General features: G+C 42.7%; 1 protein-coding gene across 11 annotated transcripts in view; it reads right to left on the reverse strand.

Annotated features, from left to right (window-relative positions):
- Nucleotides 1-26930, reverse strand: part of TJP1 (tight junction protein 1) — a 249808-nt gene that overhangs the window by 190299 nt on the left and 32579 nt on the right. For 10 of the 11 annotated variants that reach the window (XM_042475437.1, XM_042475451.1, XM_042475450.1 and 7 more), the window contains one exon: nt 1944-2076. In XM_042475437.1, coding sequence (XP_042331371.1) covers nt 1944-2076 — 133 coding nt within the window. Of the gene's footprint in view, nt 1-1943; nt 2077-24508; nt 24554-26930 lie in introns of those variants that run through there. The other variant, XM_042475443.1, reaches the window with a different exon arrangement.

Genomic DNA, 26930 nt, shown 5'->3' on the forward strand with positions numbered 1-26930 from the left:
GTATATTCCACAGATTTGTTTAAAGCCATCTAAGCTAATGGCCATCACTACATCTTAACAGCATAGTTTTCTTACATGAAGTGTGAAAAAGTACAATTTTATGAGTTCAGGTTTTATTAGGAGCAGATAATCTCCCTCTGGGCCCTGTCATATTACACTGTTGTAGCACTATTATTCCACTTTAACTGACATGGCAACGTTCTATGGGATCCTGGAATTTGCAGTTCAGAGATGGGCATGTAGACTTCTTGGGACTCAATAAACTACAAATTTCCCTAAGATGATGCCATGGCAGTTAAAGTAGAATATGGCACTATAACAGTCTAGTGTGACACAGATCTCTATGTGCACATCTACACTGTAGAAATACTACGGTTTGACACTATTTTAACTGCCATGGTTCCATCTTACAGAATTCTAGGATTTGCGGTTTTATGAGGTATTGGCATGATTTGGCAGAGAATGCTAAAGCTATTGTAAAAGTACAAATTCCTGGATTCCATAGGCTGGAGCTAAAGCACTTACAGTGATGCCAAACAGCATTATTTCTGCAGTGTAGATGCACCTTATATCTCCCCACAAACAACTCAAAATCTAATAGATCTCTATTATAGCCTTCCATTTTTGTTTGACAACACGAAAATAATTTTTTATAGCCTTCTAATAATTTTGCTTCTCGTTTTCAGCAACTTGTCTAACTCTACAGTAAACTTTGGGATGAAAGAAATAGAACGATACAGTGAATTTCAAAGCTCTAGGGTCCTTTTGCCCAATGAAAGCAGCAGCACCTTCTGTCTTCTCTGCTTTTTCCCCAGATCTCATGCTTCCCTTGCCTCCCGCTCTGGTTTGGGAATGGCTTTGAAAAATATTAACAGCTGTGCTCATGAGAGTATGCATAAAGAGCAGTAAAAGTAGAAATTCATGTGAATGATCAAAAGCTACTCTCCAAACCTGACTTAATACTGTACCAAATTACAGGCAATAAAGTGATCTAGACTGGGAGAAACAAGCAGAGATGCCCAAGAAAATGACAGAATAAAGTGAATCTCATCAACAAAGTCATACATATAAGAGGCCACTCTCTCAGCCTAATAAACTGGCAACATGATGGTTTCGAATCTGAAAATTTGCACCGCTTTGTATACTTTCTGCTAGCCAGATTTAACATTTTATAGCCAGATCAAAAACAAAAGAAGGTGCACTTCCACAATAAACAGATAGTATTAACAAACGTATATTTACCAATGTTAACTTTAGCCAATCAATCTTAAAACACATACCCAAAAAAGAGTTTTCTCCGTAAAATGGATAGCAATGGTGGAAAAATACAATTAAAATACTGGTGGCACAAGTGAGCATTTCTCGACCAAGGAGCGGTAAACAAGAGTGTTCTTAATTCTTCCTTATTCATGGAAAAGAAAGTTACAGGAAAAGTCAGATGTCTCCTTCAAACCACATTCTCAGTGCAAACGTTACTCCATACAACACGAGTATTGCATTCTCGGTGCAAACGTTTAAGCATTCTCAGTGCAAAAGTTGCTCATACAATATGAGCATTGCTTATTTTAAAAAATCAACTTGAGTATATGGTACAGTCAGTCCAAAGATTCCTAAGTAAAATAAGAAACTCCAAATCACAGGGAAAAATCCAGATAAATGGAAGCCCCCCCCCCCTTTTCTGCTTCAAGATTTTGGTGCTTTTCTTGTTTAGTAAAAGGGAATATCAGCCTGCACAGACCTCTTTCCACATAGACAGAAGAAAAAGTGGTACTCAAGGAACAGTATTATCAACTCATTAACTTTGAGGGTTAACCTGCGCCTTGGTGAACATACATTGCAAACCCACACTTATGTCCCACTGAGCTTTATATCACAACAAGCAATTGCTTTCACATCTCAGTAGATACAGAGATATATATGGTGCAAATAATGCAGGTACTTACATTGAACTCGCAGAAATCAAGGCTATCGAGGCTCTTGCTTCTATGTATTCTCCCTTTTATTCTTCTTAAAGAAGGCTTTCCTTGGCTTATGCTACAGTTAGAACCATTGGGATTTTCAGAAGATGGCGTTACCCTGTCAAAGAGAAATGACTGCATGTTAGGGTTATTGGGGTTGTTGCTGTTGTTTTGTAAAACCCAGAAACCACAAAGCCCCTTTTATGAATATTACTCAACCTCTTTACTCTGCCTCCACCTTCATCTTTTTTTAATATCCAAGCCCAAACACATGCAACTAAAATAAACATGGATACCACCACATCTCTGGCTGTTGCCACATTGGAGAATTAATGCAGTTTGGCACTGCTTTAACTGTCATGGCTCAGTGCTATGGAATTCTGGGATTTGCAGCATGCTGTGGCCTCAGAGCTCTCTGACAGAGAAGGCTAAATATCTCACAAAACTACAAACCCCAGAATTCCATAGTATTGAGCCGTGGCAATTAAAGCAGTGCCAAACTGCATTAAAACAGTGTCAAACTGCATTCATTCTGCAGTGTGGATGTAGTCTTGGTTTCCCTCCCCTTCCTTGGTTGTTTTGCCTATGTCAGATTTCAGAGGGGAAGCTCTTTGGGGCAGGAACCTGTCTTCTTGTGTAGCATTTTGTACCCAAATGGTAGCATTTCAGTGCCCAGGACAAGAGGCATGCACAATAAATGTATAAGCAAGCAAGCAAGCAAGCAAGCGGTACTACTATTGTATCACACAATCCTAAATAGAGTCTGCCATTTCCAAATCATTGCTGGCTCACGTTGGTGGGATGGAAAGAATATTTGTAGTTATTTGTTCCTGGGTCAAAAATTGGATTTGCTGACAGTTGGGGAACTTTATCCGGGATAATAAACAAGGAAGAGTTGTGTACAATTTCTCCGGGTATTTGCATAGTGTGGTGTAGTGGTTTGAGTGTTGGACTAGGACTTTGGAATCAGAGTTCAATTTCCCGCTCAGATATGGAAACCCACTGGGTGACCTTGAGTAAGTCACACACTCTCAGCCTCGGAAGAAGGCAAAGGCAAACCCCTTCTGAACAAACCTTGCCAAGAAAGCCCCGTGACAGGTTCACCTAAGGATTGCCATAGGTTGGAAACAATTGGAAGACATACAACAACTGCGATAACAACATTTGAACATCCCAACGTGTTATTTCTCCCCTTGTCTTCACTAGACGGTTATTTACAAATTTATGCTGATTTATGTTAAATGTTTGCACATTTATCTGCAAGAAAATACATAGGGAAGAGGGGATCCAAATGTACCATGGGAAAAGAGCAACAACACAACCAAACGGTCTCATGCGCTAATAAAACCTTCGAAGGCTATTTCTAGGCAAACGTTCCATACAAATGTTCAGTCTGTGTCTGTGTTTGTGTACGCATGTGTCTTTGTGCGTGCACATGTTTGTTTGTGTGCACATGTGTGACCGCATGCGCAGGAGCCTGCAAAAAGACTCCAAGTTCCCTTAGAGTCTTACGTTGTGAGATTCTCGTGCCCAAGCTGTCTATAGACCTTTGGCAGCAAGAGAGATTTAATCGGATGGAATCACACACTGTAATCGCCCTTTGACTTCTTGTACACTTCCTCTCCAGCAACTATTCTTAGCCATTTATTGTGGATAGAAGGCTGCTCTATTATGTCTCCCATTGGTCTGACCTAAGTATGGAAGTTACTGTCTCAACATCCAGTAGGAAGTTATAGCTAGAGAGCAAACTAAAAGGCTTTGAAGCTCTATGCTATGGACCCACATGTTTCTGAACAGCAAAGTAAGGGGGAGCTACCGTATAGACTTGACTATAAGTCGACCTCATGTCTAAGTGGAGGGTAGGTTTTGGAGCCAAAACTATGGATTTTGATATGACCTGTGGATAAGTCGAGGGTAAAACTTAGGGGCATGTAATGAAGGATGTAAAGGATGATGCAAAGGAAAATGATGCCAAAGAATTTAGAACATTCTGGGGGGGTGTAATTCTTTGTGATCATCCTAAAGGCTGGATGGATAAGAGAGTAGAGGGGATCCATGCTTCTTTTGGTGCCCCCAGGATGGACTAAGCTCTCGCCTTTTGCCACTTTATTCAGAGAAAGAAGATGGCTCCAAAAGTACAATACTTACATGTCGACCCAGGTTTTTTGGGTCAATTTGTTGACTAAAATTTCTAGACTTATACATGAGTAGACACAGTAGATACAAGTTCCACAATGACGATAATGGTGAGGATGATGACGATGAAGAAGAAGTTACACTTACATCCTACATGGTTTCATACATAGCCATCTTCTCTACTCTTTCCTCCTAAGATCCTAAAAGAGTGGTTCTCAATCAAGGAGGTTTCAGATATTATCAGGTTTCAGCTCCCAAAATCCCTGCTCAGCTGCCTGGGACTTCTGGAAGTTGAAGTCTAAAATACCTAAAGCAACAGAGAGAAAGATTGAAACCCAGTTACAAATGACTGATATAAAGCCAATGGAAGATCTTATTAGGTCATTCCTTGGAATGGTACTCCAATGGTTGCAAGGTCAACTACATCAGGGTTGGGGAAAATGTGATTCTCCAGTTGTTGCTGGACTACAACTTCCAACAGCCACTGATAACATAAGCCTACAATGAGGAATGCTGAAGACTTAACCCAAAAAGTCAGGAGGGCTGCATTTTCTTCATCCATGTTCTCCTTGCAACAGTGATGGATCATAACAGAAGCCTAGCTGGACCAATTCCATTTCTGGATTTATGGACAAACTAAATGAGCTCATGACCTTAGATTATGGGTAGCTCCTATGAACAAAAAGAATGCTATGGAGCCTTGTAACCTGACATAGTTTATGGCCTCAGCGGGTCTTAATTTGGCCTTGATACGTCCCAAGAACTATTGAGTCTGGCCTCCTATTGCCTACAGTGGCAAACAACTAAGGCTGCTGCCACACTGCAGAATTAATGCAGTTTTGATACCCACTTTAACGGTTATGACTGCATGCTAGAGAATCCTGGGATCTGCACTGTGTTGTAGCATACGATATCTCACAAAAGTACAACCAGGGGCAGAAGGGGCTACTGCCACATTGCAGAATAAATGCAGTTTGGCACCACTTTAGCTGTCACAGTGCCATCGTATGGATTTGTAATTTGTCAGAGCTCTCTGACAGAGAAGGTTAAACATCACACAAAGCTACAAATCCCAGAATTCCATAGCATCAAGTGGTATCAACCTGGATTATTTCTGTGGTATGGATGCAGCCTAGGTTTTACAAATGCAATTCCCAACAATCAAAAATGTCCTCTTCCACAATGCAACTTCTGTTCTTAAGCCGCTGCACAGAATGTAAAGCCGCTATCCTCCTCCTTATTAAAGTGAAACTTGTTCAATACATTTAAGAGCCTTCTTCCAAATCAACTATTGACAAATCTGTTAACCTAACAGCGAGATGATGATGTAAAACACAACATTAATTAAACAAATCAGATGTTCACCCCCCAAAAAAGCAGAAACAAAACCAGGTTACATTGACTATTTGTAATTAACTACTCAGTAACATCAGTTTTTCAAAACAGGCAATTAACTTTTGTTTCTGCAATACGAAATAACTGCGTCTTGTAAATGCCTTGTTTAAAAATATATTGGAACACAGAAACTTTTCTACCAGAGTCACTGTGCTATTTTATATCAACATTACATTGCAAGACATTACATGCCCCACGTTCCACTCAACTAGCACAACTAGTCGACCAAAATAGACACAACAATAATATATATTGTGTATGCGTATATATTATACATATATATTGGACCAAACAAATCTATCACATTTGTGTTGGTTGTTTTTTGCGTATGTGTGAGGATAGAAGGACTGATACTACTCAGAACCAATATCCGAACACATGTAAAGCATTTTTTCTTGGGTGTTTGAATCTTGTGGAAATACCCATGGCACTATATTCAGAAACATATGGACTTGAGGCATTTTTAAATCCTGAAATATCCTGGAATTCACATTGGGGTCAAAAAATACTCCTGACTGAGCCACTCAATGAAAACGCTTTTATCTTCCTGGATGATTGGCATTTTGGCTTATCCAAAACAAAGATTTAAATGGTTACTGTAGTATGTTGGATTAGGACTCTAGGAGAAGATGGTTTGAATCACCATTCAACCATGGAAACCTCCAAAGTGATCTTGGGCAAGCCACCTTCCTTTAACCTCAAAGAAAGGCCATTGTAAACCTCCTCTAACTAAATCCTGCCAAGAAAACCCTAAGTCAGAATCATTTGTATAGATATACCTCCAAAGAACAACAAAAAACCTGAGGAAATGCAAGCCTGCGACTAGCGCGCATATATATATATATATATAGTGTGTGTGTGTGTGTATATATATAATTTCTCCTGTATGAGTCTTAACACCTTTGCTTGACAAAGAAGCCAGTGGAGCTTCAAAAGCTTGCAGCATATATTTTGTGCATTTTGGTTGGCCCCATAAAAACATTCCTGTTTTGTGGATTTTGGACGTTACTGTTATGTTATATGTTATTGTACTTTGCTATATGGCCAACACGGTTACCCCTGAATATGTTTCATGCACTATCCCTAAGACTTGGAGTGAACTCTCACATGGAGCACAAAGTGTTCCAGAAAATAGCAAATCCAACTTTAGCATCAAAATATGCTTTTGTTGATGTTAACGGCTGTCAAGTGAGAATGCTTTGGGCTTAGTACTTGCAATGTGGTAGCTGCTAACGTTTCTCAAAAACTGCCATTGCTTTTGTTTAGGCTTACCATTTGTCCTGGAAAAACCAGGAATATCCTGGATTGAAGGGTTAGAAATATGTCCCCACCATCTGGGCCGATTGAAGCAACAAACTATAAATCCCAGAATGTAAATTGATGGCAATATATAAACAACAACTGAAATACAGTGGGACCTTGGTGTATTCGCTGGGGTTTGGTCCCAGGGCCCCCTTGGATACCAAAATCCGTGGATGCTCAAGTCCCATTATATAGACTTGCATAGACAAATGGTGTCCCTTATGTAAAAGAGCAAAATCAACCTTTGCTTTTTTGAATGTGTATATTTTTGGAATATTTTGAAGCTGTGGCTGGTTGAATCTATGGATATGTGGGGCTGACTGTATGCAATGTTAAATATAAAAATGTGGTGTCCAGTTTTTTTTATAGGGTGACACAGGTTGATAAACAGGCAGCCCCAATACTGTCTTGCATACTTTTGTCCAGGTTTTGTGGAAGCGAATCATGGCAACCCTACTTTTGTTATTCGGAACTTTATTAAACTCCTTGGCTGTCTCCGTTTCTTGCCCTCCCCAGCTGTCTCCTATCTTTGTTCCACCGATTCCCAAATCATTTCCCATCAAATGCCAGCTCTTTTTGCTGCCGAAGCAAAAAACGATGAGGTCAGTCGGACTCAGCTGAACACGACCGGTACTCCTCCCCAACAGTCCCAGAAGGAGAAAGCACTGACGCCCTCTCCGCCCGATTGACCTGAGTACAATTTCCATATTTGTATTTATTCATTTTTCATGTCCATAATGAGAACACTGTGATACTCATTAAAATAATGGCTAGCAATACCAGATGGAGAGAAAGTGCAGCACTGCAGACATGCCCAAGTGTAGACTGGGTTTAGGGCCAGTGTGGCGTCGTGGTTTGAATGTCTGAGACTCTGGGGACCAGGGTTCGATTCTCTGCTTGGCCATGAAACCCATAGGTGACCTTGGGCAAGTCACACTCTCTCAGCCTCAGGGGAAGGCAATGGCAAACCTCCTCTGCACAAATCTTGCTAAGAAACCCTATGATAGGGTCACCAGAGGTTGGAAACAACTTGAATGGCCACAACACACAGATTGGGTTTACGAAAGAATGACTTCACACCTTCCTGGGATGGGGCTCATTGTGCTATGAGATGGAGGAAGCTTGTAGTGGCCCTTCCTTTGAGTCCATTGTCCAACCATGTATAAAGAAACATGCCTCCTATTTATGGGCCAATAGAGATATGGTCTCTGGGGGATAGGATGATCAGATCTCTGGGTGATTTGCATTAGATCAGCAAGGATCTCAGTGTTGCATTTGTTTTAACAGGAGGCAAAAGGGATGAAGCAAAACTGGGGTAACTGACAGTGCATCTAAACTGTAGAAATAATGCCAATTGACACCTCTTTAACTGCCAGGGCTCCATTCTACAGTTTCCAAATAGTTTCCACTGGTACTCTTTGGCAGAGAAGGCTAAGACCTACAAATCCCGGGATTTTATAGGATGGAGCTATATCACTTAAAGTGGTGTCAAACTGCATCATTTCTACTATGTAGATGCATACTGAGATTAAGTTTTTGGAGAGAAAGACTGTGAATTCAACCAAGTCCTTATCTCAGAACAAACCGTGGGCGTAGAAATCTTTAATGGTATGTGTCTTTTGCACCAGGCTCTGGTTGTTGGATTGCCAGATTTTAAGGGAGAAAACCCTCAAAACACATCAGACAAGCCTAAAGTATTCCCACCTCTGTTCTATAGTTTCTTCTTCTGTACTTTCCCTATGGTTAGAATAGTTTCAGAACACAGGGGGGAAATGTATTAATGAGGGCAAAGCCCAGTATGTCATCCAAATAAAAGAAGATCATGTATGTGATATTTCTCTGAGTTTTCATGCATCTCCGAGCCCCCCCCCCCCCCCCCCCCCCCCCCCCGCTTCTCACATTTGTGATGTGCAGAAAAGATGGGAAAATATGGCTCTAGAAGAAGAGGGACAGTAACTCAGGGTCTAGTCACACGGTAGAAATAATGCAGTTTGACAACACCTTATGTGCTGCAGCACCATCCTATGAAACCCTGGGATTTGTAGTTTGACAAGGTCTTTCGCCTTCCCTGTCAGCGGATACCACAGCAAATTACAGATCCCAGGAGTCTGTAGGATGGAGCCATGGCAGTCAAAGTGGTGTCAAACTGCATTATTTCTGCAGTGAGGATGCACCCTCAAACATCGCAAGGTCCAAGGTTAAATCAAGCTGAAAAGATGCTTTAAAAATACCTTTTGTTTTATTGTGGATGATGGGTTCAGCCAGGAATTCCCTCAGGAAATCCCTGGTTTGACAGAGTGAACTAGACAAAAGGACCCAGGATATCGCTGAGAATTCAGAGTTTATTTAAGCCGGCTGTTCCCAAAAGGAAATAGTTTCCAAAGATTTTGGGACCTCATTTTGAGTAAAATGGCACTTTTATAGGGGTTCAAACAAAGAAGCTTCTTCCATACATTCTATTGGCTGTTTCAAAGTTTAAACATATAGAACTTTCTTGCAATCAGAGTGAAGATACGTGAATACATTAAAATATACTTAAGGCACATTTGGTTACATTCTTTCCTCTTATCACCTATGTCAGGGGTAGGCAACCTGCGGCCCACGGGCCGGATCTGGCCCGGCGAGGCCTTGGGACCGGCCCCAGCCCGGTCCTGCCGCCGATTGCCACCGGGGCCTTTGGCCTATCAGGAGGAGGCGGACAAGCGGCGGGCAAGGGGGGCAAGGAGGAGCAAGCGGCGGGCAAGGGGGGCAAGGGTCTATAGAAGCCTCAGAAACATGTATTAATATTAACATTTTCTAAAAAATCAGCAAATTTTTTGCGTGTCCTCCATTGTTTTTAAAAGTGTTCTCCATTTGTAAATTTTGTCCTACATTTGTCCCGGTTTATTTATTTATATATATTTTTTATTTTTTAATTACTTATTTTTTGGCTTCGGCCCTCTAGTTGTCTGAGGGACAGCAACCTGGCCCCCGGGTCAAAAAGGTTGCCTACCCCTGACCTATGTGTTACTTTGCCCCCCTTCCCCTGCCAGGGATGCTGCTCTTCTTATCTCTGATTTATAGTGCCTATACAAAATATTGTGATTGTAGCATCTTTTCCTGTGTCTGTAAGTTGAACATAGCACACACTTGGGAAGTGGCATTGCTTGATCTTTAGTCTGCCTCTTTGATGAGAAGGCTATGATTCCGGAATATCTTGTGTCTGCTAGACATCTCAAAAGTTATAAATCTGTCCCAAAAGTGTTGAAGCATCTTTCCTGTTTGCAACTCCTAACTAGGTTTCGATGTGTACGTGATGTCCTTGCCTCAAGCCTATGGAAGACTATGGGCATATCCCATCACGCCATCTGTTAGGGTCATAAGGAAAAATGACTGCACGCTGAGGACGTTCTGTCCCAAAGTCTGAAACAACTCACAAAACCCAAACACATCTTGGATCTCGAAGCACTTTATCATCTCAGGTCTCAAAACATTTCTCAGGTCTGGTGTTATCATCTCTAGTAGAACAGTTGAAAACAAGTCCAACATCTCAAAACTTCAGAAACATTAGCACAATAGAAAGGCTTTTTATATTTTAAATGAAACCAGATACTGTAGTCCCAAAATTCTGCATAGTCCTTTTCTGCCTTTGATTAACTAGAGGTGCCATGAAAACAAGAAAAGCTCTAGAAAAATTAAACTGGAACAAAAATAAAATCTGGAATAAAACCAGATGTGGTTTCATTCAAAATGTCCATCCTGATAGACCCATCAGATGAAATTCAATAAATCAAAAGTATCTCTAGGTCTGGAAACATCTTTGTTCAGAACCTTCAGACTTCCGGTTAACAAACTGTAGGATGTCTTCCCATCTATGCATTCTTGTTGGTACGTCCATTTTCCGTCCAGATCTGTTGCTGCGATCTCTCTCTAAACCTCTCCCTCTGGTCTTGGGTTTGCAGATGAGATCGATCTCCAACCAGATCTTGGGAAATGTACATCTGGGTAGACATCCCTTGCAACTTTGCATTTTGTATTCCTCTTCACCAGGATGACATTTCTCTATTGGGTCCAATTTCTATCAAATATATATATTTCTGGTTGTCAACTTAGGAAATGCTCAACTTTTAGCCCTCTTCAAAAGTCCACAAAATCCCAGCCAAATTGGAAAAAACTTTTAATGTAACTTTTCCTTCTTGTTGTTTTTTTAAACCATTATAACAACAAGGCTTTTTCTCTCCTTTGACTCAGTTTCCTCTTTTATCTTTCTTTTCTCCCAGGCCTTGTTTAAATCTCATTGCTGCCAGATGTTCTATAGTATTTAGGGGGTGTTTTCATAAAATTCCCTCCTCGCTAACAGATTTGTCCTAGTCTCATGGCTGTATGAAGATGAAATGCTTCAGAATTAATCCAGAATAACTAACTGGGCACCACTATGGACTAAGTATTACTGCTAGTGTTACTTTAGGAAGTTGTGTGACTAACCATCTGGAACCCAAGCACACAACACATACAATTCTCATAACATTGATACAAATTCCAATAACTGTGTCTAAACTAGGTTATACAGTATCAATTAGATCAAAGAAACTAGAAGGCAATGACAGCAAGCTATGCTGAGAATGTACAGTAAACCAAATCAAACCCCATAAGCATGTAGATTACAAAATAATCGAGGCAATCAATATCTATAGGTATCATGGCTAAACTAAAGCAGCATTGAAGCACTGACTTTGCACGAGCATATAGTTCAATACAATCAGAGAACAAACACAGAAAGCATAAGCATGCATGAGCATTGAACTGGAAAGAGTACATCACCAAGACTTATGAGCCCTTGGACAAATGTCCAAAAAGGGTTAAGGTAGCTTATAACAGAATCTATGATCAGTTTGTCATCCATAGCCAACACAAAGGAACCAATGTTCAAAAAACTGAGTTCAGAACCAGATTTGGTCTCAATAGCCAAAACTCGGAACCAATGTCCAGGAATCTTTTTGCAGGTTATGTAGTAGTGTAGAATGTGTATATTAACATACCTATCAAATTTGGAGCAGATTGAAGAAAATTTTATGTATGGTTTGGACTCTGAGCAGGAACAGACAGGTAGAAAATTGTGACGTAGCACTTTGGTGCGCCACTGGCAGAAGTTGGGTACTGCAGGAAACACTTCTGGAGCATGATATCAGTTAGTTGAGTTCATCTGGGAGTCAAGGAACATACTCTCCAAACACATGACCAATGTCTCTGAGGTTGGAGCAGACAAAGAAATGGTTGCTCAAACTGGGAGTCTGAGCTATGTTCATGCTTTTCCTGGTAGCATGAACAGTGTCCATGAGGCAGTAGCCTTGCGTATTGTGGCAAAGTTTGCTTATCTCTGTGACTACAGGTAGGATGATGTCCGAAGGGGGTCTGTCTATATAGCCTTTGATAACCACTGTCTTCCTAAGCCATCTCTAAATGGACACAAATTGTTCTGCCAGGGAAACAAAGTCCCAAATGCGGGCATCTATTTGTGGTTTCCCCATGGAAGAAAGAGAAACAATGCTCCAGGATACACAGGTCGCTCTGGCGCCAGTCTGGACAACCGCAATGGTGCAGGTGTGAATCTGAGGACATCTATCCTATAGGACCATTGGGCACAGCTGCGCCTCTCCACATTGATGGAACACGGGTTAGAATAAACTGGGCTTACCTCCCCAAGAGAATTGAAAGGAGGGTAGTGATAGTGCAAAGTGAAGAGATACATGCATTAGGCTCTGGAAAAGGGAACAGTCCCCTTTTCCTGTTCCCTTCTCCGGCCTCCGACAGAGACCAGGCGGTTTTGTTGTGGCAGGTTATGAAGACACAGAGTGTTAGAGAGAGCCAATGCTCAAGCAAAGAGAACATCTCTCTTAACCATTCGTTAAAGGATAGAAGGATAGAATCAATATATGTAAAGCTTGGGAGGGTTAGTAGTGTTAGGTAAACTTACAAATACAAAAACAAGCTTTTAAACTAACTTTAACCATTAGGCATGTTAACCATGCAGCAACAATGCTGACCAACGTGTGGCCAGACCAAAAATCAGTTTTGGCTAAAACATGTTTCGCTGCCACCCAAAGCAACAGGCAGACACACACACACACACAACACAACAACCACAATAAAGGAGAGCCTTCTGAGGCTGAGAGAGTGTGCCAGTCATGTTATCTTAAGGCTGGGATACTGGCACACCAAGACTAAGGTTAGTTGGGACCATAGGGAGCAACTCTCACAAGGGCTCCCTGTGGTTTTGCGGGGTTAAGAAATGTCTGTGGGACGCAGAGGCATGACTGGATGAAATCGGTGTGGGGGGTGTCCCTTTGAAAATCCCCCCCCCCTTTGCAACATCTGAGACGATTCTATTTGGAGATCTGGTCTCAAAGGAATGAGTGGGAGTTTTCTCCAGCTACTTATTATTTAAAATGAAAAATAAAAGGATATAATAAACTGGAGCAGTCACAAGGAACACACCAAAAATCGTCTTTAAAACAAAACCCCATTTTAAAATTGTGGCAACATTTTTTCCAGGTCCACCTTTAGGATGGGGATGAAGAGAACTCCTGAGCTTTTTTCCGAGTGCAACAAGCATGGGAAGGATGCAGGAAAGCATAGCAAGCGAAAATCTATTAATTTTCAGCAACCTGAACTCTGAAGAGGTTGTGAGAGAAACCCCTTTGAAATTGGTTTGCAAAGAAGGGTAATTAGCATTTGAAAGGGTGCTTTCCCTAAAGCCATTTAGAAAGGATTCTAAAAACCCAAATTGTAACAACTCACCTCCCCCTCCTTAGGAGGCAAGAAGGAAAACAAAGTCAAGAGGCCAGAGAGAGTAGCAGAGTCACATACTCACGACGGCACACAGCCAACAAGTATGGGATATGAAGACGAAACTTTCTTTGGGTGGATGATAGCACAGTAAAGAACAGAAAGAGAGATGAACAGAACAACAGGATCTCAAAAAGCAAGAAAAGAGGACAGTCTCTCCTCCAGGAGCTGAACATGCTCATTCTGCTCTCTTTAGGATGATGGGCTATGCAGTACAAGAAAAATCACATATCCTGAGCCCATCTCCCTCACAGATTGCTGTGGGATACACATCTGGCTTTTTAGAGGAAATAGACAACAAGAGAGATCCTGGGGGTTGACCATCCAGAGGAGAAGGGGAAAAAACCATAGTGCTTCTAAGAACCACTAAGTACAGGTCCTAAACTGAGAAAGTCCTACAATACCTTCTGAGTGACTGAAAGAGATCTGATTAGCATTTGTCTTTGTGACACCGCCAGAGATATTTGAGCCAGAAGGTGTGACTCAGTCACATATTCACAGCCCAAAGAAAAACCTAAGAACAAAGGAACTATGGAAAAACTATCTTCCCGGCACTGTTGCTGGTAGTCAACCATCTTCCTTGACATACAGTCTGTGGCCTTCCTCCATTTTGCTCAACATCTGCAGGACACAAGAAGCAAATCTGAGCCCAGTTATTCAGCCTGTGGCTGGTGAGATGATATAATGGATCATCTGCTCTTCCTTTGTGTACGATTGGCCATCACACCTGCATGTTTTACAGATGATTTAGCCATGTTTCAGGGACGTTTCAGGGATGGTAAGGGTCCATGGGATAATCGCCCTAAAGTTCTTATGTTGGCTGTGTGCACATTCCCTTGATAACTTTCTGTTATCCCTTTTTCTTGGGATGCCTACATTGCTATTCCAACTGTTCACTTTTTGGAATATATATTGAAAACTGAATATGTTGCATATATATTCACCAAAAGTTTAATTGCCTGTTCATTGTGCTTGGCCTGTTAATCATCGGATTTTATATCAACTGGGTAGTGACGAGGCAGGTGCGAAATACTGCATCTGCTGCCATTCGTTTAACTGATCCAGGTGTTGGACCATCTCCTGTTCCCGGACCATTGGTTACGGCTAGCAGTCAGACAGATGCAAGTGTTGGGATTTAGGATTCTTCTCACCTTTTTTCCGCAGGTGCCAGCAAAGGCACCCATGGGGAGAAGGGGACAGACCAGCGCCTCCCCTCCTCCAGGTAAGAAAAGGGGCATGTGCGCCCGCCTCAAAACGGATTTTACCGCACGGCAAAGCATCCCCAAAAAGGCCCCGTTCTGTTCCGTTGAGGCAATCCGTCCCCGTTCAGTGATGACGGGCACCATTTTGCTTGGCCAACCAGATTTCCCGCGCCTTAGTGCCTTTTTTGTTTTTGACAGGACACATTGGCCCAAACCAGTGCAGGGACACATGACATCCCGAAACCAACTACCTTCGTTCTGAAGCATGTTTTTGCATGCAAAGACGAAGAGGGAGAAGAAAAGAAGGAGGAGGAGGAGGTACAACTTTGAAGAAATAGCTGAAAAGATTCCAAAGGAAGACATCTTCAATTTCCCTCAGTGTCAATACAAGCCACTTCAGTTAAATGTTTAAAAGTAATATTTGAGTTTAATTGTTCTATTCACTATAAGCTGGACCTGTTAACTGGAACGTGGTAAAGTCTAAACTGAATTTGTGGCTGAATATGTTTAAGTTAAAATGATTGTCATCTGACATGACATCTCTGCTTTATGGGGGCAGGGGATGAACAACTGACATTTGAGAGCAGCTCCTCCCACACAACTGACATTTGGTGGCCATTATGTTTGGATTAGTCATAATTGGCATTTATATAAACTGGGTAGTGACGAGGCAGGTTTGAAATATTGTATCTGCTGCCATTCGTTTACTTTAACTGGTCCAGGTGTTGAACCACCTCCTGTTCCCAGACCTTCAGTCACTGCAAGGTGCCAGACAGATATAAGTGTTGGGATTTAGGGCTCTCCTACGTTTTTTTCCGCAGTTGCCGCGAAGGCACCCGTGGGGAAAAGGGGACGGTCCGGTGCCCCCGGTCAGAAGATTTTCAACCAGAAGATTTCACACGCCTCGGTGCTTTTGTTTTTGACAGGTGACATTGGCCCAAACCAGCTCAGGGACACATGACATCCCGAAACCAACTACCTTCGTTCTGAAGCATGTTTTTGCACGTGAAGAGGAAGAGGAAGAAGAAAAGGAGGAGGAGGAGGAGGTACAACTTTGAAGAAAAAGCTGGAAAGATTCCAAAGGAAGAAATCTTAAATTTCCCTCAGTGTTAATACAAGCCACTTCAGTTAAATGTTTAAAAGTAATATTTGAGTTGCACTATTCTACTCACTATAAGCTGGACCTGTTAACTGGAACGTGGTAAAGTCTAAACTGAATTTGTGGCTGAATATGTTTAAGTTAAAATGATTGTCATCTGACATGACATCTCTGCTTTATTGGGGGCAGGGGAAGAACTATTCCAACTGTTCACTTCTTTTTGGGATATATACTGGAAACTGAATATATTGCCTATATATTCACCAAAAATTTAATTGCCTGTTCATACATTTTTAAAGAATAATTTCATTAAATTCATTTCTCAAAAGTGCTGTGAGATCTCTACCTCTTTGGTCGGAGGGGGGTTAGGGAAGCATCTGGCTAGGTCCCCAGGGCAAGACACAAAATGACAGGGCTATTTAAATATTTAAACACGGCTTTCATATCACCTCTTAACCTTCTTTTCTCCAGGCTAAACATCCCCAGCTCCCTAAGTCATTCCTCATAGGACATGGTTTCCAGACCCTTCACCATTTTAGTTGCTCTCATTTGGACACATGGCTCCAGTTTCTCCACATCCTTTTTGAATTGTGGAGCCCAGAACTGGACGCAGAATTATTCCAGGTGGGGCCTGACCAGAGCAGAATAGAGTGGCACTATTACTTCCCTTGATCTAGACACTATACTTCTATTGATGCAGCCTAAAATTGCATTGGCCTTTTTAGCTGCCGCATCACACAGTTGAGTCATGTTCAACTTGTGGTCTACTTGGACTCCTAGATCCATTTCACATGTAGTTTCATTCAGCCAGGTGCCCCCCATTCTATATCTGTGCATTTCATTTTTCTGCCCTAAGTGCAGTGCCTTACATTTCTCCCTATTGAATTTCATTTTGTTAGCTTTGGCCCAGCTTTCTCGTCTATTCGGGTCATTTTGAATTTTGATCCTGTCCTCTGGAGTATTAGCTATTCCTCTTAATTTGGTGTCATCTGTAAATTTGATAAGTATGCCCCCAATACTGTCATCCAAGTCATTGATAAAGATGTTGAATAGTACTAGAGCCAAGACAGACCCCTGTGGGACCTCACTGGTCACTTCTCTCCAGGATGAAAACTCTTAAACCTGAATAGGTAGTTTGTTATGTGTCTCCAAGTCGAACCCTAAGGAGAACCTGTCACAGGGTTTTCTTGGCAGGGGGTTTGCCATTGCCTTTCTCTGAGGCTGAGAGTGTATGACTTGCCCAGGGTCATCCAGTGGGTTTTTAAGCCCAAGTAGGGAATTGAACCCTGGTCTCCAGAGTCACAGTCCAATGGTCAAACCATGGACCCAAGTTCAAGCCCTCACTTAGAATATATGTTATTGTTTACTAGCACATTGGCCTTCTTGGAGAAAGCATGGGATAAAAATGCAGTTCAATGCAGAAGAAAAAATGGCTCTGCAATTGAAAAGCAAGAAGCATCCTTTTTAAATCCTTTTGAACTGGAAAGTTAGCACACTAAAAAGCTAGCATATTAAAGAAGCTAGGTTGGGATATGGAAAATGCAGACTTCAAATGGTCAGATCTGAATTCCACTAGATGGTCTTGGACAACTAATTCTGTTCCCTTGCGAATCCAAAGCAGCCAGGGCCAGGATATTAAGTGTCACCTGCTCTCACATGAACATATCCAAATATGGAAACCTTCCTCACAGGCTAATTCAAATTTTCTGCACCCTTCCTCCAAATTACCACCTGAAGGGTTCAAACCTGTGCCAGATTTGACCACAGTGGCACATTATGGCATCAAGTCTACATTATTGCAGTGTGTTCTGCAGTGGACTGAATTAGGAAAGTATGGGGTTGACAGACCACCCATTTTTGCTCCTGATGGATGCCACAGCACCCATACCGCGCAGCCTCTCTCCACACCAAAAAGAACCTGCTAAAAGCAGGTTCATTTTGGTGTGCACAGCGGCTGCTATGAGTATGCTACTGGTACACTGTCGTGCATTGTTGACACAAGCGCGGCGCTGCAACATGCGGACACTGCACTGTGCTTGCATCATTACAGCGCCCCCCCCCCGGTGTGGACAGGAGACTGCCATGATGGCGGTGCCACCGTTCACTAAGGCTCAGGACCATGCGGTTGCTCCCCAATCCCGAGCCCTAAAATCGGCCCTAGACTGCCACTTTTTGGTAGTCTGTATCAGGCTTATACCTTCACTGCATGGTGGCCAGATTGCTATTAGGGTCTCCATGTGGGGAGTGTATGACTATATTACTGACATAGCTAAACCAGTCTCTTATTTGTTTCCAGTTGCCATTCAACATGATAGCAATTTAAGAGATTTCCATGCTACCATATAACCCCGTTTCTTGGAGCAGCATTCATACACACACAAACTAAGAAGAAAAGCATAGTTGGAAATGCACATATAACAAAAACAAATATTTAAAAAGCCCAAACCACACACTCCAGCTAAGCCAATGGATTCCCCTGTGTATTGCAATTATGTTCGGGGGCCCTCTTGTATGTCCCATTGCCCCCTGAAGGGCAACCAAAATGATTTTAAGTGAGGATTAAAGACCATCAGTGATGGAAAGAAGTCAATATCTTGATAGAAGGAGTCCCAGAACAGCATACGATCACAAACAAGGCCTTATCCTTTGCCCCTACTAACAACACCAAGGCTAGGGGTAGTACACATATGAATGTCTTTCCAAATGACTCCAAGGAGTCCTGCAAATGCCAAATATCTGCACAAGCAGAGAGCTGAGTGATGGAGTTTTTATCACATACATTTATGAATCAGATAATTTGCCTATCTAGTTGTTGACTGTCTACTCTGACTTTCAGTGGTTCCTCAGCTTTTTAGACGGAGAGGATTTTCAGTTTGCTTTGAGACGTTAAGGGACCAAATGCAGTACCCTCTCTTCTATCGATAAGCTGTGCTGACCTCCCCATGAAGTTGATGTTATGGAACACAAGTATCAAAACACTTTGGATGATGTTCTTGGGTTGTTTGTGGGTTTTGCATGGGTCAAGGGGTGAAAACTTCTATAGGGAGACAGGTCTGGAAACCAGGTCCGGAAACCAGGTCCTCTGTGGAGCGACTTGCTGAGCTGGAGAAGGGAAGGTTAATGGGTGACATGACAGCCTTGTTTAATTATTTGAAGGGATGTTATATTGAGGATGGAACAAGTTTGTTTTCTGCTGCTCCAGAGAATAGATATGGAGTAAAGCTACAGGGAAAGAGATTCCACCTCAACTTTAGGAAGAACTACCTGACAGTAAGAACTGTTTGACAGAAGAAGACATTGCCTTGGAGAGTGGTGGAGTCTCCTTCTTTGGAGGTTTTTGAACAGTTGCTGGATGGCCATCTGTCAGAAGTGTTTTGATTTTGTTTTTCTATTTGGCAGACTGCAGTTGGACTAGATGTACTTGGGGGTCTCTTCTAGTGCTATGATTCTATGAAGGGAGGTCATGTGGAGAATGGGGCAAGCTTGTTTTGTGCCACTTGGAAATGGAGCAATGGGTTCAAACTACAGGGGAAGAGAGTCTACCTAAACTTTAGGAAGAACTTCCTGACAGTAAGAGCTGTCTGACAGTGGAAGATGCTGTTTCAGAGGGTGCTGGGCTCTCCTTCTTTGGAGGTTTTCTTAAACTAAGGCTTAATGGACATCTATTAGGAGGGCTTTGATGGTGTCTTCCTGTTTGGCAGAATGGGGCTGCACTGGATGGTCGTTGGGGTCTCTTCCAACGGTATCATTCAGTGATTCCAGAACCTATATCTTTTCCCATTCCATTTCACTGGCAGGTAGGCACCATACAGTAACTACTATGGGCTGAAAGCACTTACTAGGAGAGAACTGAGTCACTCAGAGGCCTCTCTGCTAAACTAGTGCCAAGTGGAAGAGTGATTTGATGATCTGGACAAGAGTCCCCAGGAATCAATCTCAGAGACCACCCCATTCATTTCCTTAATGACTCTAAATGGCTTCTCTGCAAGTCACCCTTTTGACACTTGCCGCCCTCAGAATTGAATTAGCTCCCTAGAAATTAGATTTCCCCAATATTGTGTGACGATGAAACACAAGGCAAAAACAAACCACACAGTAATGACGCTGTGCTTTTAGTGTTCCGTGGGACATAATGCCTTTATGTTACAGAAGAAATTAAAGTGGCAGATGTTCAACAAAGGAACCAAACAAACGTGACTACCTTTCCAGTTTTGCATTCACTGGGATTCAGGTGGATTATCTTCCCTAACAAAAGCTAAGTATTTAAAACCTTTCTTATTAAATGATCTATTTTGTTTGCACTAACATACTAATGTATACTAATGTATCAGGCAACATATGAAGTCTTATTGCATCCCCCCAAAATTCCATGATTGAAATAGCAATTACCAAATCAATCAATCAATCTTGTGCAGTTTATACACTATTGCTTTGCAAGTTCAGGGGGCATTTATAAAATAACATGCTGTATAGGAGGAGGAAGTGGTTTTAAAACCACAGGGCAGTCTTAAGACAGACGGCTTAGTGTAGTGGTTTGAGTGTTGGGTTCGAATCCCAGCTCAGCCATGGAAACCCACTGGGTGACCTTGGGTAAGTCACACTTTCTCGGCCTCAGAGGACAGCAATGGCAAAACCTCTCTGAAGAAACTAGCCAAGAAAATCCCATGATAGTTTTGCCTTAGAGTCGCCATAAATCGGAAATGACTTGAAGGCAACAATAACAACAACAATAACAACAACAGTCAAGTCTTAAGGACAGAGTGATCCCCATACAATCCTATGCACACAGTATAGCCAGACACAAGTCTCATTAAGTTCACTGGGCCTGTTTTGAGAACACATGAATGGAGTCCACAGCCTAATCTGCCTTTCAAAGTGCAAATACAGATTCATTCAAAAGTGTTAACTGGAATTTCTAACATCAGCTTTCTGTTATTCTTATAAGAACCACTAATAACTGAAGCACAATACATTGAGGCAGCATGACCACCTGGCAGGTGTTATTATTTTCAGTATATTTTTCAACATGAACATCATGAGTTTCCAATGCACAAAAGTCACCTGGCCCCATTATCAGGGAACACACAAAAAGATCTAAAAACAGGAGGCATTTAATGCCCAGTTTTGTTCTTGATGCTTAAATTTTGGTAACTAAAATCTGTATACACACCTGACTGGACCACACGTACTATCAAGAGAGAGAAAACCATGTGGCCCACACAACAAAAATCTCAGCCGCAGCAGTCCTTGCAAGGAAACCACTGACTGAAAAAAGGAAGTCCCCAACTGTTTCTTATTGCAATCCAAAGGTGTTTTGCCATTATTGTTCAAGACTCCATCATCTTGTATATTATCTTGCATATTATCTTGTATCACTCAGCCTCAGAGGATGGCCATGGCAAACCCCCTCTGAAGAAACTTGCCAAGAAAACCCCATGACAGGTTGGCCTTAGAGTCTTCCTAAGTCGAAAACGACTCGAAGGTGTACAGCCACAAACAAGAACTAAAGTTGTGAAGTTGAAGACTTCCATGGCTGGCATCCATAGTTTTTTATGGGTTTTTCAGAATATGTCGCCATGGTCTAAAAGAGTTTATTCCTGAGTTTATTTCACCGGCGTCTGTTAAACCTGGAGTCACTATATTCCACTCTCTTCCATGCCAGCATTCTCTGAAGATGGCCAACCACAGATGCCGGCGAAACGTCAGGAACAAACTCTTCTAGGTTATGGCCACATAGCCCCAAAAACCCACAAAAAACTAAGAACTAAAATTTATTGGTATATACTTTACACAGCGATAATATTCACAACTAAGACAGTGCTTAAGACTAGTTAAACTTTATTCCAATATGATCAAAACAACCCTTTAAAAATACTAAGGGGGTTGGGGAAACAAACTATGGGATAAGTGTGGTGTGCATTTCCAAATACAGTGACAAGATTCCTTGACAAGGCTCCAAATGAGCAAAATGGTTAACTATAGCACAGGGATATCATCCTTTAATTCTCTTTTTGACATCAGATCTGTATTATATGTGGAAGGAGGAAGGGAAGGCACTGGATATATTGAGTTATGGAAGGTGAGAGGGAAGGAATCAAACACGCCAAGCGCAGGAAACAGGACCAGATTATTTAGTAGCGGCTCTAGTTCTGTTCTGTATGATCAGCACCTTTTCTCTCTCTGACATTTTACACTCTTTCCGCTGCAACCTCAGGTCACAGCGAGAAGAAATCCGATGGGGTCCTTCAGCTCATGTGCGTCTGACTCAACTTCTTTGTGCGCCAATGCAATTCAACACCCATAATGGAGCCTGTTCTTTTATTGGCCTTTTAAACTGCCTTTGCACATTAAAAGTCCATTCAAACGTACAAAAGATGAAGAGCTGCGTCTCAGCTGCTCTCTTCAGATCTCATATTTGGGACTGTCATTATTTTTAAAAAGTGTGAACTTGTTTGTGTAGTGCATTGTTATGAGGCCATGATCTTCTGTTGTGTTTGTCCCCTTTCGCTCCTACCTTGCCAAGACCATATTTAACGTTGGCTGCAGGCATGCACACTGCAGGAATAATCTGGTTTGACATTGCTTTACGTGCCCTGGCTCAATGCTCTGGAATGCTGAGAATTGTAGTTTACTGTAGGCCAAGAGTGGAGCCCACAGCTATAATTCTACAACTACAAACTACCCAGAATTCCAGAACATTGAGCCAGGACACTTAAAGAGGTATCACACCAAATTATTTCTGCAATGTGGATGCAGATTTGGATTTAGATTTTCTTTCTGTTCCCCTCCTTCTTTTTTCTAAAAACCACCAGACCTATTGCTTCAAATCAAAAACCATGTGAAATGCCACATCCGATTGTTTCAAGTCAAATACAAGGAGACCGGTTAATGAAACTCCTAAGCATCTTTCTGCCCTACTCACCTTTAGTACATCATTACAACATGGCAATATGACACACAACCCGTACATACACACACTCACAATGGAGCTCACTGCTCTAGTAAATGGTAGGAGCAAAAGCCATTAAGACAGAACAGCAACTCCATAAAACCTGAAAGGTCAAGTTCTCCCAATGCATCTGAAAGTAAAATACCTTTAAAAAAATCTCTACTTGATCACTGTCCGAAAGGCAAGTTCCTGCCAGGGCAAAGACATGTTATGTTCATACAAGGGTTTTGTGTTTTTAAAGCAAGCAGATCTATCAATCAATCAATCAATCAATCAATCAATCCACCTACCTACCTACCTTTCTGTCTACAAACACACACACACACACCAAATTGTTTACTGTACACTGTTTATTTTATGTAGTACTTTTATAATGCTGCTCTCACATGTTGTATTGCATTGTATTTTAGCACTTTGTATGTGAATGCCTTTGGTCTAAGCATTAATAAATGACTATATATACATACAGAGAGAGACATGGCTGCTTGAATGTGGCCCATATGTGTGTGTGTGTGTGTGTGTGTGTGTGTGTGTGTGTGTGTATGGACCACATTCTAGCAGCCACATGTATGTATGTATATATATATGTGTGTGTGTGTATATGGGCCACATTGTAGAGGCCACATATATGTATGTGTGTGTGTGTATATATATATATATATGGGCCACATCCTAGCAGCCACATATATATATGTATGTGTGTGTATACAGTATGTGTGTGTGTGTATATATATATATGGGCCACATCCTAGCAGCCACATATATATATGTATGTGTGTGTGTATATATATATATATATATATAACATGGGCCACATTCTAGCAGCCACACAGGGCCTTCCTTGCAGATTGGCCAGCAAAGGCAACCAGCAACCCATCCCCAAATTTCACCAACCTTTCCGACTATAAAAGCCCTAGGCAAACCCAAGGGGAGGCCAAGCATGGCACTGGGAGCCGAGCACTCCCAGTTTGGTGCTGGGCTTGCAACAATGCAATGCCAGCCTTTCTCTGCCTCTCCAACAAACCCCCCTCCTCAGCAGTGACAGGCGTTTGGCTTGCAACAAAGGACTTCCCCCTCACAAAAAAACCCACAAAAAGCCAGCCTCAAGGTCTGGCTGCTGCGTGCCCCAAAAGAAGCAGAAACATCCCCCTCCCTTAAAAAAAAATTAAAATATAAACCATTCTGACTGCAAAGACAATTCTGCTGCTGTTATTCCAAGACAATGATACTGCTGCCGCCGCCGCTGCTTTTCAGCCTCCAGGATGCTGGAAAGCACAAGGCAAAGACAATGGGATTATTATATTCTCGAATGATGATTATTAGGAGTTGATTATTATTATTGTTTATTTTAAAACTGAATGCCAGCACATCGGCAGGAGGAGAGGAGGAGGAGGTCAAGAGACTAGGTTGGCTCTGCCTTTGTGTGTATTGTGTGTGTGCGTTGTGTTGTGTGTGTTGTGTGTCCCTGCTGCCACAAAGCCCCAAGCTTTGCCCAAGCCAGGGCGCAATGCTGTGCAAGAGCAGCAGCCAGCAAGCATGAACACCCAGAGCATCCTTAGCACAACAAGAGCATCCCTAGCATCCTCGCCTGCATCCTTTGTCCTGAGGATGCTCTTGGTCCAGGGCTGCTCCTACTACTCACCAGAGCTTCCTCTTTAAGGGCATGAGGTGGGCCGGTTGGAGGCGTTCACCCGATGGCATCTGCAAGAAAGTCAGGTATTTGATACTATTGTTGCTGCTGCTGCTGCTGTGTCGGCCGGTGCCTCCGCTGGCTCCCATCCTCCTCGCCGCCCAAGGCCGCCTTCTCCTCCCTCCCCGCCCGCACCACGAGGACAGAAGCGCTCCTCCACGCGCGCTGCATGCAAATCAATGTATTTCAGGCATTCGGCCTGCTGTGCGACGCGTCCGCCGCTCCTCCTCCCTTCCTCCTGCCGCGTCCCTCGTTCCTCTCGCCCTCACAGCACCCTCCTCCTCCTCTCCCTCTCCTCTCTTTCCCCCATCACGCCGCTCCTCCTGCAGCACTCCTACTCTGCCCACTGGGATGCTCCCTTCCAGGCTTCATCCTACAGCCTCCTCCTCCTCCTCTCCTCCCCTCCTCTTTTCTTTCCCTCCTCCTCTTCCAAGCTTCTGCTTCTTCTTCTCCTCTTCCATCTCTTTTCCCTGACCCTGCTTTCATCCTCTCATCTTTCTCTGCTTCCTACAACTTTCTTCCCTCCTCTCCCTTCTTCTTTTTCCCCCTTCCTTCCTTCTTTCATTACCTGCCTTCCTTCCCCTCCTCCTCTTCTTTCCCCCCTCCTTTCTTCTCCCTCTCCATCTTCTTCTCCTACTTCCCCACTCTCTTCCTCCTTTCACTCCCTCTCCCTTCCTTTCCCTCTTTTTCCTGTTCCTTCCTCCTTCTCCTCCTCTTTTTCCTGTCCCCCCTCCTCCTCCTCTTCCTCCTTTTCCCCGTTTCCTCTCCTCCTCCTCCTCCTGCTATCACCCTCCTGCCACCTTGGCTGCTCTTCTTCCTGGCTTTCTCCTCTTTTCCTCAGGACCATTCACACTTAGATGCATGGCAGGCCAGCCCCAAGCATGCCTTGCACATAGGGATGGACTGCCCCACACAGACAGACATGCACAGACCCAAAGCATCCTTCTCAGTGTATTTTTGTGGGGTTTTCGGGCGATGTGGCCATGTTCTAGAAGAGTTTGTTCATGACATTTCGCCTGCATCTGTGGCTGGCATTTTCAGAGAATGCATCCTTCTCACTACCTCCAGAGCAGAGGTGCTGGGAGCATTTTGGAGGCCACCCTCCTGATGGGCAAGAGGTGCCTAACATTTGGGAATGGGCCACCTCCAACAGAGACATACACAGAGAATATCTGTCATTGCTGTTGGATGTCAAAGCTGTTGGGAACATTTTAGCTGTCACCCACTGAAGGGGTGATTGGCACTGGCGAATTGGTCAAGCATGGTCTCTTCCAACTCTATGACTCTATGTGAGAATGGGCCATCATCAACATTCATGAGCTTCCACTCATTGAAGGGATGGTTGGCATTGGCATGCTGGGCAAGCGGTGCCCGACAAGTGGGAATGGGGCACCTCCAACAGAGACACAGATACAGATACACACAAAGAATATTTCTCACTGCTTCCAACCTGGCTGTTGGTAGCACTTTAGCTTCCCCACATTGACAGGATGGTTGATGTTTGCATGCTTGCTATGCTCCCTAATACTACAAGTTGAGTCTCCCTTCTCCGAGAGAGGCTTGGGATGAGAAGTGGATTTTATGTTTATATAATTATGGAATACCTATGTTTGCATATACATACATAAAGAAATATCTTGGAGATGGGACCCAAGTCTAAACACCCAATTCATTTATGTTCACATACACCTTGTATAAACATAGCCTGAAGGTAATGTTATACAGCGTTGCTTAATCATTTTGTACATGAAACAAAATGTCTCTTCACTGAATCATCAGAAAGCCATATCTACTAGAAGTATGGTGCCATCTGCACATCTTAAACTGATGTTTCTTCCATCTATTTTAATTTTTAATTTTTTGGGTAGGACTTCCTTATGCCTAAATGCCCTGAAAGTCACAAAGTCATCTGATCTTGGAAGCTAAGCAAAGTCAAACTTGGATGGTCTATGAATGGTGGACCACCAAGGAATGCCAGGTGCTATAGGCGATATTTCATAGGAAGGAACTGGCAAATCACCTCTGAATATTCCTTGCTTAAGAAAACCCTATAAAATCCATGAATTCGCCACACGTTGGTGAGGTGACTAGAAGGCACATACACACATACGCAAGAAACTATTTTAGGATTGCAGCCTGAGTGTTCACTTGCATGTGAAAATGAGCTGTCACAGATATGCCACCATCACCACACATGTAGAACATTTTTCTTTGCTCCCACAATCATCTCCAATGCAGTTCTTTTCAGTCAGAACCAGATAACATATTTTAGCTGCAGGCTACTGACGCATGCCGATTGCACAAAAATTGCATCAGCTATCAATGAGATGCATGTACTACCTGCCCATCACAGATAACAGACACACAACCTGCG

Source organism: Sceloporus undulatus, chromosome 6 (genome assembly GCF_019175285.1).
Source record: "Sceloporus undulatus isolate JIND9_A2432 ecotype Alabama chromosome 6, SceUnd_v1.1, whole genome shotgun sequence".
Taxonomy (NCBI): domain Eukaryota; kingdom Metazoa; phylum Chordata; class Lepidosauria; order Squamata; family Phrynosomatidae; genus Sceloporus; species Sceloporus undulatus.